The sequence below is a fragment of the Callorhinus ursinus genome, unplaced genomic scaffold (genome assembly GCF_003265705.2).
Source record: "Callorhinus ursinus isolate GAN/ISIS: 27379988/994484 unplaced genomic scaffold, GSC_fseal_2.0 scaffold8, whole genome shotgun sequence".
NCBI lineage: Eukaryota > Metazoa > Chordata > Mammalia > Carnivora > Otariidae > Callorhinus > Callorhinus ursinus.
This window is the reverse complement of record NW_027397070.1, coordinates 30,724,032-30,740,351: the sequence shown is the minus strand read 5'-3', so window position 1 is coordinate 30,740,351 and position 16,320 is coordinate 30,724,032. Positions and strand designations below refer to the sequence as shown.

Genomic DNA, 16,320 nt, shown 5'->3' with positions numbered 1-16,320 from the left:
CTCTCTTTAAAATTTTGACATACAGTTTCTTCTAACATATCAAAACATACCCTAAATCTCTAGTGTATGGCTTTGTTCTAGTCTCCTGCCTGATCACATTCTCTCCTTTTTTTCTTTTTTTTTAAATCCTCTTCTTTCTTTTTTCAAACACCTTATCAATTCCTTTTTTAAAATTTTTTATAATTTTCATCTTTACACTCATATTCCATCCCTTCATTTGTATCAACCCTTATTTTGTACATATATAAGTCTTCCTTTCTTTAAAATTTTAGGAGGCACTTTCTTCTAACAGACCAAAATACACCGAAAATCTAGTGTATGGCACTGATCTATGCACCAGCCTGATCATATTTGATCATATTCTGTTTTGTTTTGTTCTGTTTTTATCTTTTTTCTTTTTTTTTCTCTTTCTTTCCTTTTCTTTTCCCCTGGTTTCAGGTCTTTTCTGATTTGTTTTGAGTATATTTTCTGGGGACGTTGTTAACCTGTGAGCATTTTGTTCTCTCATTCATCTATTCTCCTCTGGACAAAATGACAAGACGAAAAAAGTCACCTCAGCAAAAAGAACAAGAGTTAGTACCGTCAGCCAGGGACCTACTCCATACGGACATTAGTACAATGTCGGACCTAGAGTTCAGAATCACGATTTTAAAGATACTAGCTGGGCTTGAAAAAAGCATGGAAGTTATTAGAGAAACCCTTTCTGGAGAAATAAAAGAACTAAAATCTAACCAAGTCGAAATCAAAAAGGCTATTAATGAGGTGCAATCAAAAATGGGGGCACTAACTGCTAGGATAAATGAGACAGAAGAGAGAATCAGCGATATAGAAGACCAAATGATGGAAAATAAAGAAGCTGAGAAAAAGAGAGAGAAACAACTACTAGATCACAAGGGCAGAATTTGAGAGATAAGCGATACCATAAGACGAAACAACATTAGAATAATTGGGATCCCAGAAGAAGAAGAAAGAGAGAGAGGGGCAGAAGGTATATTGGAGCAAATTATAGCAGAGAACTTCCCTAATGTGGGGAAGGAAACAGGCATCAAAATCCAGGAGGCACAGAGAACCCCTCTCAAAATCAATAAAAATAGGTCAACACCCCGACATCTAATAGTAAAACTTACGAGTCTCAGAGACAAAGAGGAAAATCTTGAAAGCAGCTCGGGAGAAGAGATATGTAACCTATGATGGTAGAAACATTAGACTGGCAACAGACCTATCCGAGAGACCTGGCAGGCAAGAAAGGACTGGCATGGTATCTTCAGAGCACTAAACGAGAAAAATATGCAGCCCAGAATACTATATCCAGCTAGGCTGTCATTGAAAATAGAAGGAGAGATAAAAAGCTTCCAGGACAAACAAAACCTAAAGGAATTTGCAAACAGGAAACCAGCCCTCCAAGAAATATTGAAAGGGGTCCTCTAAGCAAGGAGAGAGACTAAAAGCAGCATAGATCAGAAAGGAAAACAGACAATATACAGTCACAGTCACCTTACAGGCAATACAATGGCACTAAATTCCTATCTTTCAATAGCTACCCTGAATGTAATGGGCTAAATGCCCCAATCAAAAGACACAGGCTATCAGATTGGATAAAAAAACAAGTCCCATTGATATGCTGTCTGCAAGAGACTCATTTTAGACCCAAAGACACCCCCAGATTGAAAGTGAGGGGGTGGAAAACCACTTACCATGCTAATGGACACCAAAAGAAAGCTGGGGTGGCAATCCTTCTATCAGACAAATTAGATTTTAAAACAAAGACTGTAGTAAGAGATGAAGAAGGACACTGTATCCTACTTAAAGGGTCTATCCAAGAAGAAGACCTAACAATTGTAAATATCTATGCCACTAACATGGGAGCAGCCAGTTATATAAGGCAATTAATAACAAAAGCAAAGAAACACATTGACAACAATACAATAATAGTGGGGGACTTTAACACCCCCTGACTGAAATGGACAGATCATCTAAGCAAAAGATCAACAAGGAAATAAAGATTTTAAATGACACACTGGACCAAATGGACTTCACAGACATATTCAGAACATTCCATCCCAAAGCAACGGAATACACATTCTTCTCTAGTGCCCATGGAACATTCTCCAGAATAGATCACATCCTAGGTCACAAATCAGGTCTCAACCGGTACCAAAAGATTGGGATCATTCCCTGCATATCTTCAGACCACAATGCTTTGAAACTAGAACTCAATCACAAGAGGAAAGTCGGAGAGAACTCAAATACATGGAGGCTAAAGAGCATCCTACTAAAGAATGAATGGGTCAACCAGGAAATTAAAGAATTTAAATATTCATGGAAACCAATGAAAATGGAAACACAACTGTTCAAAATCTTTGGGATGCGGCAAAGGCAGTCTTAAGAGGAAAGTATATAGCAATACAAGCCTTTCTCAAGAAACAAGAAAGGTCTCAAATATACAACCTAACCCTACACCTAAAGGAGCTAGAGAAAGAACAGCAAATAAAGCCTAAACCCAGCAGGAGAAGAGAAATGATAAAGATCAGAGCAGAAATCAATGAAATAGAAACCAAAAGAACAGTAGAACAGATCAATGAAACTAGGAGCTGGTTCTTTGAAACAATTAACAAGATGGATAAACCCCTGGCCAGACTTATCAAAAAGAAAAGAGAAATGACCCAAATAATCAAAATCATGAATGAAAGAGGAGAGATCACAAGACACCAAAGAAATACAATTATAAGAACATATTATGAGCAACTCTATGCCAGCAAATTAGATAATCTGGAAGAAATGGATGCACTCCTAGAGATGTATCAACTACCAAAACTGAACCAGAATGAAAGAGAAAACCTGAACAGACCTATAACCACTAAGGAAATTGAAGCAATAATCAAAAGTCTCCCAACAAACAAAAGCCCAGGGCCGGATGGCTTCCCAGGGGAATTCTACCAAACATTTCAAGAAGAATTAATACCTATTCTCCTAAAACTGTTCCAAAAAATAGAAATGGAAGGAAAACTTCCAAACTCGTTTTATGAGGCCACCATTCCCTTGATCCCAAAACCAGACAAAGACCCCATCAAAAAGGAGAATTCCAGACCAATATCCTTGATGCACATGGATGCAAAAATTCTCACCAAAATACTAGCTAATAGGATCCAACAGTACATTAAAAGGTTTATTCACCATGACCAAGTGGGATTTATCCCTGGCCTGCAAGGTAGTTTCAACATGCACAAATCAATAAATGTGATAAAATACATTAATAAAAGAAAGAACAAGAACCATATGATCCTCTCAATAGATGCAGAAAAAGCATTCGATAAAGTACAACATCCTTTCTTGATCAAAACTCTTCAGAGTATAGGGATAGAGGGTACATACCTCAGTATCATAAAAGCCATCTATGAAAAACCCACAGCAAATATCATTCTCAATGGGGAAAAACTGAGAGCTTTCCCCTAAGGTCAGGAAAATGGCAGGGATGTCCACTATCACCACTGCTATTCAACATAGTACTAGAAGTTCTAGCCGCAGCAATCAGACAACAAAAAGAAATCAAAGGCATCCAAATTGGCAAAGAGGAAGTCAAACTCTCACTCTTTGCAGATGATATGATACTGTATGTGGAAAACCCAAAAGACTCCACCCCAAAACTGCTAGAACTCATACAGGAATTCAGTCAAGTGGCAGGATATAAAATCAATGCACAGAAATCAGTGGCATTCCTATACACCAACAAGAAGACAGAAGAGAGACAAATTAAGGAGCAATCCCATTTACAATTGCACTCAAAACCATAAGATACCCAGGAATAAATCTAACCAAAGAGGCAAAGGATCTGCACTCAGAAAACTATAAAATACTCATGAAAGAAATTGAGGAAGACATGAAGAAATGGAAAAACGTTCCACGCTCACGGATTGGAAGAACAAACGTTGTGAAGATGTCAATGCTACCTAGGGCAATCTACACATTCAATGCAATCCACATCAAAATACCATCCACTTCTTTCAAAGAAATGGAACAAATAATCCTAAAATTTGTACGGAACCAGAAAAGACCCCGAATAGCAAGAGGAATGTTGAAAAAGAAAAGCAAAGCTGGCGGCATCACGATTCCGGACTTTCAGCTCTATTACAAAGCTGTCATCATCAAGACAGTATGATACTGGCACAAAAACAGACACATCGATCAATGAAACAGAATAGAGAGCCCAGAAATGGACCCTCAACTCTATGGTCTACTAATCTTTGACAAAGCAGGAAAGAATGTCCAATGGAAAAAAGACAGTCTCTTCAACAAATGGTGTTGGGAAAATTGGACAGCCACATGCAGAAGAATGAAACGGGACCATTTCCTTACACCACACACAAAAATAGACTCCAAATGGTTGAAAGACCTAAATGTGAGACAGGAGTCCATCAAAATCCGAAAGGAGAACACAGGCAGCAACCTCTTCTACCTCAGCCACAGCAACTTCTTCCTAGAAACATTGCCAAAGGCAAGGGAAGCCAGGGCAAAAATGAACTATTGGGATTTCATCAAGATAAAAAGCTTTTGCACAGCAAAAGAAACAGTCTACAAAACCTAAAGACAACCGACAGAATGGGAGAAAATATTTGCAAATGACATATCAGATAAAGGGCTAGTATCCAAAATCTATAAAGAACTTATCAAACTCAACACTCAAAGAACAAATAATTCAATCAAGAAATGGGCAGAAGACATGAACAGACATTTTTCCAAAGAAGACATCCAAATGGTCAAAAGATACATGAAAAAGTGCTCAACATCGCTCGGCATCAGGGAAACCCAAATCAAAACTTCAATGAGATACCACCTCACACCAGTCAGAATGGCTAGATTTAACAAGTCAGGAAACGACAGACGTTGGCGGGGATGTGGAGAAAGGGGAACCCTCCTACACTGTTGGTGGGAATGCAGGCTGGTGCAGCCACTCTGGAAAACAGTATGGAGGTTCCTTAAAAAGTTGAAAATAGAACTACCATACGATCCAGCAATTGCACTACTGGGTATTTACCCCAAAGATACAAATGTAGGGATCTGAAGGGGTACGTGCACCCCAGTGTTTATAGCAGCAATGTCCACAACAGCCAAACTGTGGAAAGAGCCAAGATGTCCATCGACAGATGAATGGATAAAGAAGAGGTGGTATATATACACAATGGAGTATTATGCAGCCATCAAAAGGAATGAGATCTTGCCATTTGCAACAACGTGGATGGAACTGGAGGGTGTTATGCTGAGTGAAAGAAGTCAAGCAGAGAAAGACATGTATCATATGACCTCACTGATATGAGGAATTCTTAATCTCAGGAAATAAACTGAGGGTTACTGGAGTGGTGGGGGGTGGGAGGGATGGGGTGGCTGGGTGATAGACACTGGGGAGGGTATGTGCTATGGTGAGCGCTGTGAATTGTGCAAAACTGTTGAATCACAGATCCTTACCTCTGAAACAAATAATGCAATATATGTTAAAAAAAAAAAAAGATAGCAGGAGGGAAGAATGAAGGGGAGTAAATCGGAGGGGGAGACAAACCATGAGAGAGGATGGACTCTGAAAAACAAACTGAGTGTTCTAGAGGGGAGGGGGGTGGGGGGATGGGTTAGCCTACTGTGGGTATTAAAGAGGGCACGTTCTGCGTGGAGCACTGGGTGTTATGCAGAAACAATGAATCATGGAACACTTCATCAAAAACTAATGATGTAATGTGTGGTGATTAACATAACAATAAAAAATTTAAAGAAAAAAAATAAAAATGTAAAAACAAAAAGAAGTAGCTGTTTAAAAAGTAGATACTCTTTAATATTTTTCTCACCTAGGTGGGTGCTAATAAAATGTTACTATCTAAAAGTAGTATAAACCAACTACATTAAAAACCAACCAAACAAAAACCCAAACCAGAAGGTCCAGCAGCACCCAGGATCGAAGATCATGAAACTGAGCAATGTTTGAAGCTTCTGGTTTCCTTACCCCAAGGATCAGGATGCATTTGGCATCACACCTCCCTTTAGGGTTCTTGTAAAACATTTTGTCACTTCCTGTGATAAATGATTCTTTATATTTTACTTTCTCAAAAGCTACACTTTTTTTGTCCTTTATTTACACCTATTCTAGAAAATAACTACTATGAAATTGTTGCTATACTAACTCAGACTTTCTCTCTCTTAACCCACCTCTTAAATTCAGATCGAATTGATACTTTTTTCCTAGGCAATAATATTTCTGAGTTCTGAGCTACTACCTGTTTCCCAGGGAAAGGCAGCACAAGGCCCTTCTTTGGCTCCGTCTGATGTTCTGCTTTTAAATGCTCATTTAACCTAGAAATCATTTTAAAGAATAATGGCTACAATGAACAGACCTCAACACCAAGGTCCATGCTTGAGAAATAGGAATGGTACAGTGCTTTTTGCTCAGTAACCTTTATCAGTGATGGGCTGGGGACATAAAAACGTGTAAGAGGAAGAAAAAAAATTAAAACAAGCTTGTTTTTCAGGGCGTTCTAAGAGTTTGCTTAATTCTACTCTGCTTAGAGTGATCTGATATTAATCCTCCAATATGTCTAGTTATTTTGCAAGTGGAATCAGATTATTTTAGTAAAAATGACAAATGTGTTGTTTTCTTAGTAAATCTATAAATGCTTGTTGAATTACCATGCTTCATATAAAGAGGTCGAGGTGGTATTACGTAGGAGTGTAGAACTCAGGAGACATAAAACTGACTTCTACCACTAACGCCTTCTCTGCCCTTAGTAGCTAGTCACCGTTCCTTTCGAAGACCCAGATTTCTCAGCTATGAAATGTAAGAGGTTAGTATAGTATAATTCGGTATTTCTTAGTGTGGTCTATGAACCTCTGAGGGTCCCCAAGACCTTTTCTAAGGACCAGGTCCATGAAGACAAAATTGCCTTCATAATAATACAAACACGCCATTTGCCTTTTCCACTGTGCTAATGTTTATTCTAATGGTGCTATGGCAATCATGTGCTTTCGCGGAAATCAAATCAGTGGCGCCAAACTGTATTAATGGCCACTGTATTCTTCGTGGCCATGCACTTGCAGTTAAAAATAATGCCGGTTTCACTTAAGTATGCTTTTGATGAAGTCGCAAAAAATTACTTTTATTAAATACTGAGCCTTTCAAATATTCTGTATGATGAAATGGGAAGTATGAAAAAAAGCATTTAGAAGTTTGTAACAGTATGAAGGTTCCTTAACATATTAAAAATCAAACTACCATGTGATTCAGCAATCCTGTTTCTGGGTATTTAACAACAACAAAAAACCCCAAAAACCCCTGAAATCAGGATCTCAAAGAGAGATCTGCTCCCCATGTTCATGGTAGCATTATTTACAACAGCCGAGATACAGAAACAACCTGAATGTCCACCAGTGGGTGAATGGATAAAAAAAAAAATGTGGTAAAAACATCCAGTGGGATATTTTTCAGCCTTCAAAACAAGGAAATCCTGCCACATGCAACAACATGGATGAACCTAGGGGACATTACAAATACTGCAGGATTCCAGTTATGTGAGGTACCTAAAACAGTCAAATAGGGACTGTAGCATGGTGGTTGCCAGAGGCTGGTGGTGAAGGGAAGTGGGAATCATTGTTCAACAGCTCCAAAGTTTCAGTGCCCCAAGATGGAGAAGTTCCAGAAGAGATGTGCTGTCTAATGCTGTGCCTATGGTAAAAATACTGCATTGTGCATTTGTCAAGAGGATGGATCTCGTGTTAAGAGTCTCATGAATCTTTCACTCACTCTGCACTTGCAGAGATGAGAAGGAAGAAAGTGAGCCATGGGAGTGGAATGTGCACGACAGTGAAGAGTATGCGATCTCTGTCACAACATGTCACTACAGAACAGTGATGAAATTACAGGTGCCTCTGCAGTGTCAGGTTGATTTTAAAGTGGTAAAAAATGTACCACCACAATTGTAAAAATTTTCTTGATGTGTTTTTGGTGCTGAGAATCTGCTGTTCTCTAGGGTAAAACGTGTGTAAAAAAACTTTCTATGTAAAAAAAAAATCTTGTCAGTAGAAGATTTATAATTTTGGAAAGTTATTAAAAAATTATTATGAAGTCCCATAAAATTATCAGCAGGGAAGTGTATGCATATATGTATTTAGGAAAGGATTTTCTCTGGTAGAATGAGAAGAAAAAATACTTAGAATATTATAAAATGGAATTGTATGAGGAGTAAAACCATTGTTAATATTTTGTCTAAATATGATAAATCCTACTTTTGAGGCACTTAAATAATTGTGTCTACATCTATGACTATGACTCTAGGGCTGTTTATTTTTTAAATTTTTAAAAAAGATTTTATTTATTTATTTGAGAGACAGTGCACACATGGGAGAGGGCCAGAGGGAGAGGGAGAAGCGGGCTCCCTGCTCAGCCCCTGTTTAGTTTTTTTTAAAAATAGCTAACACATTCACATGTTTCAAAAATCATAGTGTGAGGGGCGCCTGGGTGGCTCAGTCAGTTAACTGTCTGCCTTCGGCTCAGGTCCTGATCTCGGGGTCCTGGGATCGAGCCCCACATTGGGCTCCTTGCTTGGCAGGGAGCCTGCTTCTCCCTCTCCCTCTCCCTCTGTGCTCTCTTCCTCTCTCAAATAAATAAAATCTTAAGAAAAAAATCATAGTGTGAAATACCTCCAGTGTACCACCTGCCCAATCCTCTTCTCCACAAAGGCAACTGCTTTAATAATAATGTCTTATTTATCCTCTTGGAGCTTTTTAGTGCATGTTAGCATTATTTAAATCATTTAACTATGCTAATATTTAATAATAATATACTATTTAATATTTAATATATTTAATAACATTGAAGATTAAGTAATCTTAATCGAATATATTACCAATGGCTCAATATAATAATATTAATTCATTAAATATATTTGGAGCTCTTCCCATGTCCATACATAGAGCTTTCTCTTGTTCTGTTTCATAGCCTTGGAGGCCTCCCTCCACCATATGGCTGTACCTGAATTTACTGAAAGGGTCCCCTACTGAATGACATTTACATAGTTCGCAATCTTTTGCTATTATTATTTTTTTAAATTTAAATTCACTTAGCAATCTTTTGCTATTAAACCATGCTTTGAGCAATGAATTGGTAAAAATGTCATTCTGCATGAATGTAGGGGTGTCTCTGGGGTAAATCTCTAGAAACAAGAGCTTTAGAAAGAGAAGAGCTGAGTCGAAGAGTGTAAGCATTTTTCATTTTTCACAAGCACTTCCAAGTCACTGCCCTACAGAGGTCATACCAATTTATAGGACTAGGAGAGGGTTTCCCCACATCTCTGACAAAACTGTTCGGATTTTTGTCAATCTAATAAGTGAAAAGTAAGATCTCTATGTGATTTGAATTCATATTTCTTTTTTTTTTAAGTCAGGTTGAGCATATTTTCTTATTTTTCAGAGCTCCTTATTTCCCCTTTTTGATAATATCTAGGATACTGTTTTGACACGTTTCAGTATCACTTATTTAATAATTTAACGTTCCATATAGAAATGCAAAGTCTCATGGTTCCCAATTTGAGTTTGCTTTTTTCATTAGCCTTAATTTTAATTTTCTATTGTTTTAAAGTACCAAATCTTAGATATATTATTAATTTTCTTCTTAAATTGATGAATTTTTTTCCCGTTATTATTTCCTTCCTTCTGCTTTCTTTTGATGTATTTCTGGACTTTCTATTATAAAGCTAGTCACGAACCTGTTCCGTATTTTTGTACTGTCATTTTTTAAAGAGAACTCTTGGAGACCAATGTTTAGTTCCTTGTTCCCTCCTTCCTTGTATAATGAAAGCACTTTAGATTTTTTTTTTTTACATTTTCTTCTGAGTATGAGGTCAATCACATCTCAGAAGTTTTGCTACATAATGTTCTCATAGTAATTTTTTTAAAAGGCCTAATAATGCAGTATCAACGTCCTTTCTGATTCAAGTGTTCAAACATGGCTTTTCAAAGTGGTTGGTTTTTAAAATTTTTATTATTGTTATTAATATGTATTTTTATTGCATTGAGATCTAAGAATGTAGCTTTTATAATTTCTGTCTGCAGTTTAGAATGAAGGATTCCCCCTTAGTCTTTCAGAACCCAAACAGGAATTCATTTTTATATTATCCTCACTTCTTTCTCTGAGTATATCACCAAACACTACTGGGCTAGTTCTGATTACATATCGAAACGCAGAACTGAAGGAGAGTGTGCTAAAATTTCCATGAAGAAAAGAAAGGTGTGTCCCAGGGATGTCACATACAGCATGGTGCCTATAGTAAATACTACTACACTGTGTCCGTGAAAGTAGCTAGGAGTGTAGATCTTAAAAGTTCTCATCCCAAGAAAAAAGCTTTGTAACTCTGTGTGGTAGCAACTGTTAAAAGGCCTTCTGTGGTGATTACTTTGTAATATGCACAAGTATGGAATCATTACATTAGACACCTGAAACTGATGTCACGTTAATGACACTGCATCCAAAATAAAAATAAAGATGTTACCTGAAACATATCCGTATCTTTATCATGTGTGTACTCCACCACCACAGTCTGATTCCTTGACAGAGTGTACGATATACTGTGTTGACCTTTGCAGCTGATAGCCTAATAATGAAATAAACATATATAAAAATTCAGTAAAATCTCATTTCAACAACTTAATCACAGTTCTTGTAGTTAACAAATATCACTCTGCCAGCAAAACCAATATAAGCCAACAGTTTTCCTTTTTTTAAAAAAGTGATAGCCTGTCCCTGGGGTACCTAGGTGGCTCAGTCGGTTAAGTGGTTGACTCCTGATTGCAGCTCAGGTCATGATCTCAGGGTCATGAGATCGAGCCCCACATCTTGGGCTCTGCGGTCAGCGGGGAGTCTGCTTGAGGATTCTCTCTCTTCCTCTCCTTCCACCCCTCCCCTGCTCACCCTCTTTCTCTAAATAAATAAAATCTTAAAAAAAAGAAAGTCAGAATCTGTCCCTGTGGTGTGCCCTGAATTACAGAGAAGTTAACAGTCACAACTGTGGCTTTACCCAACCCTCTTAGTATGAACAATATTTAAGCCAAATCAAAGTTAATTTACTAGTTTGCAAGATTTAACTTAATATTTCTGAAAAAACATACACTTTCTCCATATTACCTGAACTCAGTGATTGAGTTTTTAGATTAATAGGGTTTATTTAAAAATTTTAAATTTTTTTTCAACACTACAGCAGTTAAGTCAATGACATTTTGTTATATTTTCCCCATGCAATAGAGATTATAATCTGGTTAAAAAAAGTCATTGAAAAAAATCTAAGTGTTCTTATATTTTTTTATCCTTACAATGTAAGGATATCTATTCATTATCCTTACAATGTAAGGATATCTATACATTATTCTAGCCAGTGATCATACAACATTTACATAAGCTGTATAACAGAGTATAAGTAGTTGCTTAACCCATTTACTAAGTTAATAAAAAAGAAAGCTAAGTTAATTTTATCTTTTCTATTTTTAGACTAAAGCTAATAGCCTTTCTTAAAGAACCTACAAACCAGTAATACAATATTCTTATTTTCTTCATAATGATATATTTGAATGCATCTTAAGCTGTGGTCACACACTTTTAAGACTTCCAAATTAACGAAGTTTATTTAAATCGTACTCCAAATTATTTCAATTACATTTTATCCATTCCACTTCAACCCAATTTATCTTCATTTCTACTCTTTTACATTAAGTATAATAAATAAAATTTTAATGAGCCTTTCTATTAAACATTTATTGAATAATGACACTGTATGAGGACCAAGAAAGCGTTTGGAAGTAGCTGGACATATAAAGCATGTTAATGAAAATGTACTCTGAACATTTATATTTGACTAGTATAATTGCTTAGAGCAAGAAGTAGTACAACATTCCAAATCAACTTTGAAGTTAGCCTGGTTACTCTCATGGTTATTTAATCATCTGCCCTGAGGAACTTTGCGACTGAACTGTTTTGTTCTATGTGCTTCATTAAGACAATACAAGTATTAGAAATAATTTAAATATTTAATATGACCAGAAATCTACAAAAGGCTTCTTAGACTAACAAAAAACTCCACTAACAAAAATAGTCTTAAATTTTCATTGGTCTGAGTTAGATAAATTTAATGGTATTTTTATATTATAGTTAAGCGAAAACACCCACTTTAGGAAAAATAATTTTATTAAACTCAAACTTATAAAACTAACAATCGGGGTGATTATTTATAAACTAATTTCAGTTTCCTTAAAAAGTATCTATTGCACTTAAAAGTATCCAATTTACAAATATCTCAACTCAAAACACAAGTTTCATGACACATATATTACATAAAATAAGAACTATCCGCAAAATCAGGAGTTCACAAGTGCCATAACAGAACACCCTTTTAAAATGTCATACATTTTTGTATGATTGTACCTTCTTAAGTACAGTGTTTCTCAAACAGTTGCTTTAACTGGAAGAAAGTCACCTGAACCTTGGAGACATGTGGGAGAGCACCCTGCAGTGAAGTTTCTCCTATTATAACATTTTACCTGAAAATTATTGTAATTTTTTATTCTCCTCCTATGCTGACTGGTTTTGACATTTAAACATTTCCAAACTTGGGGCACCTGGATGGCTCAGTCGTTAAGCATCTGCCTTCAGCTCAGGTCATGATCCCAGAGTCCTGGGATTGCATCGGAGTCCCACATCAGACTCTCTGCTCAGCAGGGAGTCTGCTTCTCCCTCTCCCACTTCCCCCTGCTTGTGTTCCCTCTCTTGCTGTCTCTCTCTCTCTGCCAAATAAATAAATAAAAAATCTTAAAAAAAAAATAAACAAACACTTCCAAACTTGCTGGGAAACTGATGCCCTGGGAGGTGTTGCTGTGCTCATCCCATTACCTGGCACAGTCCTGGTCATGGGACCCCACAGACACTTCTGCGCCCCTCCCAGAAACACCCAGAAATAGCCATTTTACAGCCCTACGTCCTTGGTTCATCCAATTCTTCTGACATGTTTTACTCAAACTATTCTTGTGGCTCAGGTTAATATAAGCCCCCACAGCACATGAAAAGAGGCCTACTGATAGAGAAGCCATACCCAGGAACTGCTCACAGTACAGGGGAGCACAAAACCTGGGCTGACCCCTGCCTGGCCACTCCCAAACAGGGAAGAAAGCACAGGGACTCGGAAGCCTTGTATGCCTGATCCAGGACACCTTGAATGGTGAGCCCCCTTAAAATTTACAACTTCAAACTTCTGCCGGCTTTTTATGCGGCTCAGTGTGAATGACCAGGGTTAGGAAAGGTGAGCACTTTCGGGTTAGGGAAATACTTTTTCTGAGACTTTTTGATTAAGAAAGTACCATTGGTAGGCCATGTTCCGGAAGCTTCTGGATGTACGGAACACGGAGAAGTGGGAAAAGAGATTCTGCAGGGAGAAACTGAATGGCTCTGAACCAACAGGTAGTACACTCCCCTGTGGCAGGGATGGCCAAGGAACTTCAGAATTGGAGTGACAGCAACCTCTCCATTGCTTCCAGTTCTCGCAGTGATTTCCCTCTGTTAGTGCCAAGCCAGGAGAGCAGACCTGCCAGGACAAAGTCCTGAGGGCTGGTGGCATGTCAGGCTGCACCCATGGGGAGGAGAAGCACGGTGGGGAGCTGGCCCTCAGAAGACTGGGAATTAAGCCAGGACTGGGATTTGGAGCAAAAGGTGGCAGTCCAAACCAGGCCCCCTGAGGCCATTGGTGGCAACCTCAGAAACAAATGGAGAGATGCAGACAGCCCTTGACGACACAAATTGGGCTCACATGATCTTGTGTTCATATTAAAGCCAAGAGTGGGGCCAAATTTGGTCAGTGGGGGGGAAATCAAAGAGAGTTTAAGCTTGAAGTCCGTTTTTGCTTTCTTTCTGACAAGTATCCAAGGCATCATTACACTCTTCTCTGGTTAGAAGTACCAGTTTTTTCAACAACACTTCTAACATTTAAAATAGGACTTTTGGAAATTCAGCTTCTAGTAAATTACAGATTCACTGACTTGAGTCAATCATTGCAGGTATTTTGGAAATACAGTTTTCCCCAAGGTAACAAGTGGCTTTGAAATCTATTTCTGAAATATCATACAGGAAGGTAGGTAAGGCCTTCTCCTGGCACTCACTGTAATGTAGTTCAAACACAATTACTGTAACATAATGTAATTTTTATTACACCAACTCAAACTTGGAAATGAGGCACTTTAAAATTGTAAGGAGAACAAGCCCAACTAGCTTGCCTGGTGGATTGTGCTGATCTCCCGTATCTGCTATTCTACTGTGCCAGGGGGGCGGGGGGCAGGGCAGGGATGTGGTGTGTCTCTCTCTCAGCACTGGGAGTACCTTTATCTGTTCTTCCATCCCCAGCACTGAGGGCACGGTAGGCTTTCAACCAATGTCAGAGGACTACATGAACTGCTATAGACAGAAGATGAGATTTAGAGCTTCCTTCCTCAGGTCTCCTTACCCTCCCCTCCTTTTCATTCACAAAGGTACCCACAATGACACCTCAGCTTAAATTTATGGCATGTGATTTTTATGGGGTGAAAAATCACATTTGTGCAATGACAGATTAGACAATTACAATTACAGATCCACAGAATAAAGGATTCCAGCTTTATCCAGCTTAGATAGTCAATCACGGCAGATCTTCTGGATATAATGTACAAGTGTGTGTATAAGCACTACCCTGCAATCCCAGTTGCCCAAGCTCGGTCCCTTCTGAGCCAAGACAGTTTCTTCCTTCCTTAGCTTTACTTGTGTCACAGGCTCTGCTTAGCTCAGCCTGCCTCCGCCACTCAGGGGAGCTAGAACTCGTTGTCCCGGTTCAACTCAGACTAAATGTCAGGGACTTTTCTGAGCCCCCAGACCGTAAAACAAACATGGCTCATAATGTCTATAGAATTTTCTTACTCCTATAAGGCGGTAGGTACATATCTAAAGCACATACAGAGATATCAAATATGTCATGATACCGGAAAGGTGTAACAGGATGGATACATGTCTTCACGACAGCCACAGAGTTTCATTCAAATTGTAGAAGAGGAAAATAATCAAATCATTCATTTGTTATGAAGCAGTGGGATCAGCTCTCAGTCACAGAGCAGAAGGGAAAAGCCCACTGAGACACTAACCAGCTTCTAGTAAATACTAATTTATTACAGTTATGATTTAGCCTATCTAATTCAAGCTCTGTAAGGCTGCTAAGTGAGCCTTTATCAACTGTGTAGGGAGAGAAAATGGAATTCATCATTGTGACAGACATCGTTGGTTACCTACCTAATGCCTTTCTCCCTTCTAGCTGAGCCGGCTTCCTGTGAAAAAGCCTGAAAATGCCAATACCAGCTCTCCTAGGCTCTGAAGCTAGCATGTGGAAATCTGACCCAACCCTGACCAGTGGGATTCTGGAGAACTCTGGTGTGGGCCGCATGAGGCTGGGAGCCATCAGGAGAGATTCCTTTCTCTGTTACTACAATAGTACCGTGATATTTGGAGTGGAGGTGGTCATCTAGCACCACGAAAGGAAGCCAAGAGACTCAGGGAAGTGGACCAAGCCCTGACATCTGTGAGTTTAACCACATCTGGAACTACCTACTCCAGACTACTTCTGAGAGAAAAAGGAGGGTTTTAAGGCTGCTTTTAGTTGGGTATTTTGTTCCTTGTGGTCTAAAGCATCACTATACTGTTTGGCCCTAACTTTTTCTCCTTCTGGGTTTCTTATTTCAGTCAAAGGTACAATCATATTTCCAGCCACCCCTACTTAAAACAGCCCTCTCTTGCCACCGTTGTCCATGCACAATTAGCATTATCATCATGACTAAAGCCAGGAGCACTGATTTTGCTGCATTAAGGCAAAAATCAAATACAAATAGAAAAACAATGTGTTACATTGCAGGCTTTCTCCTCAAATACAAAATAGTTGTTGGACAAAACTGATTTATTCCCCAAAGGAGTTTTACAACCAGCTCTTTTACAGACCAGAGCTTTCTGCTCTAGAGATGACTAGGCATCATCTAATTTGTCTTTATTGAATCTGGGTTGCCCTTAGGAACTTGCTTGACCAACAGAATGCACAAGAAGTGACATACAGGACTACTTCCAACGCTGGATCAGAAGAAGACTGACAGCTTCTCCTTAGCACCCTGGAACACTTGCTCTTGGGAGTCCCGAGCCCCCACAGAAGAAGCTTAACTACCCAGAGGCCACCATACTACAAGGAGAGGCCCTGTGGCCCGAAATGCCATGTGGGGAGAGGGAAGCCACAGAGCACCAAGACCCAG

The 16,320-nt window shown here is 38.6% G+C and overlaps 1 protein-coding gene across 4 annotated transcripts in view; it reads right to left on the bottom strand.

Annotated features, from left to right (window-relative positions):
• Positions 1-16,320, bottom strand: part of PELI2 (pellino E3 ubiquitin protein ligase family member 2) — a 470,538-nt gene that overhangs the window by 24,936 nt on the left and 429,282 nt on the right. For all 4 annotated transcript variants that reach the window (XM_073895263.1, XM_073895265.1, XM_073895264.1 and 1 more), the window contains one exon: positions 10,521-10,622. In XM_073895263.1, the coding sequence (XP_073751364.1) occupies positions 10,521-10,622 (102 nt within the window). The remainder of the gene's footprint in view (positions 1-10,520; positions 10,623-16,320) is intronic.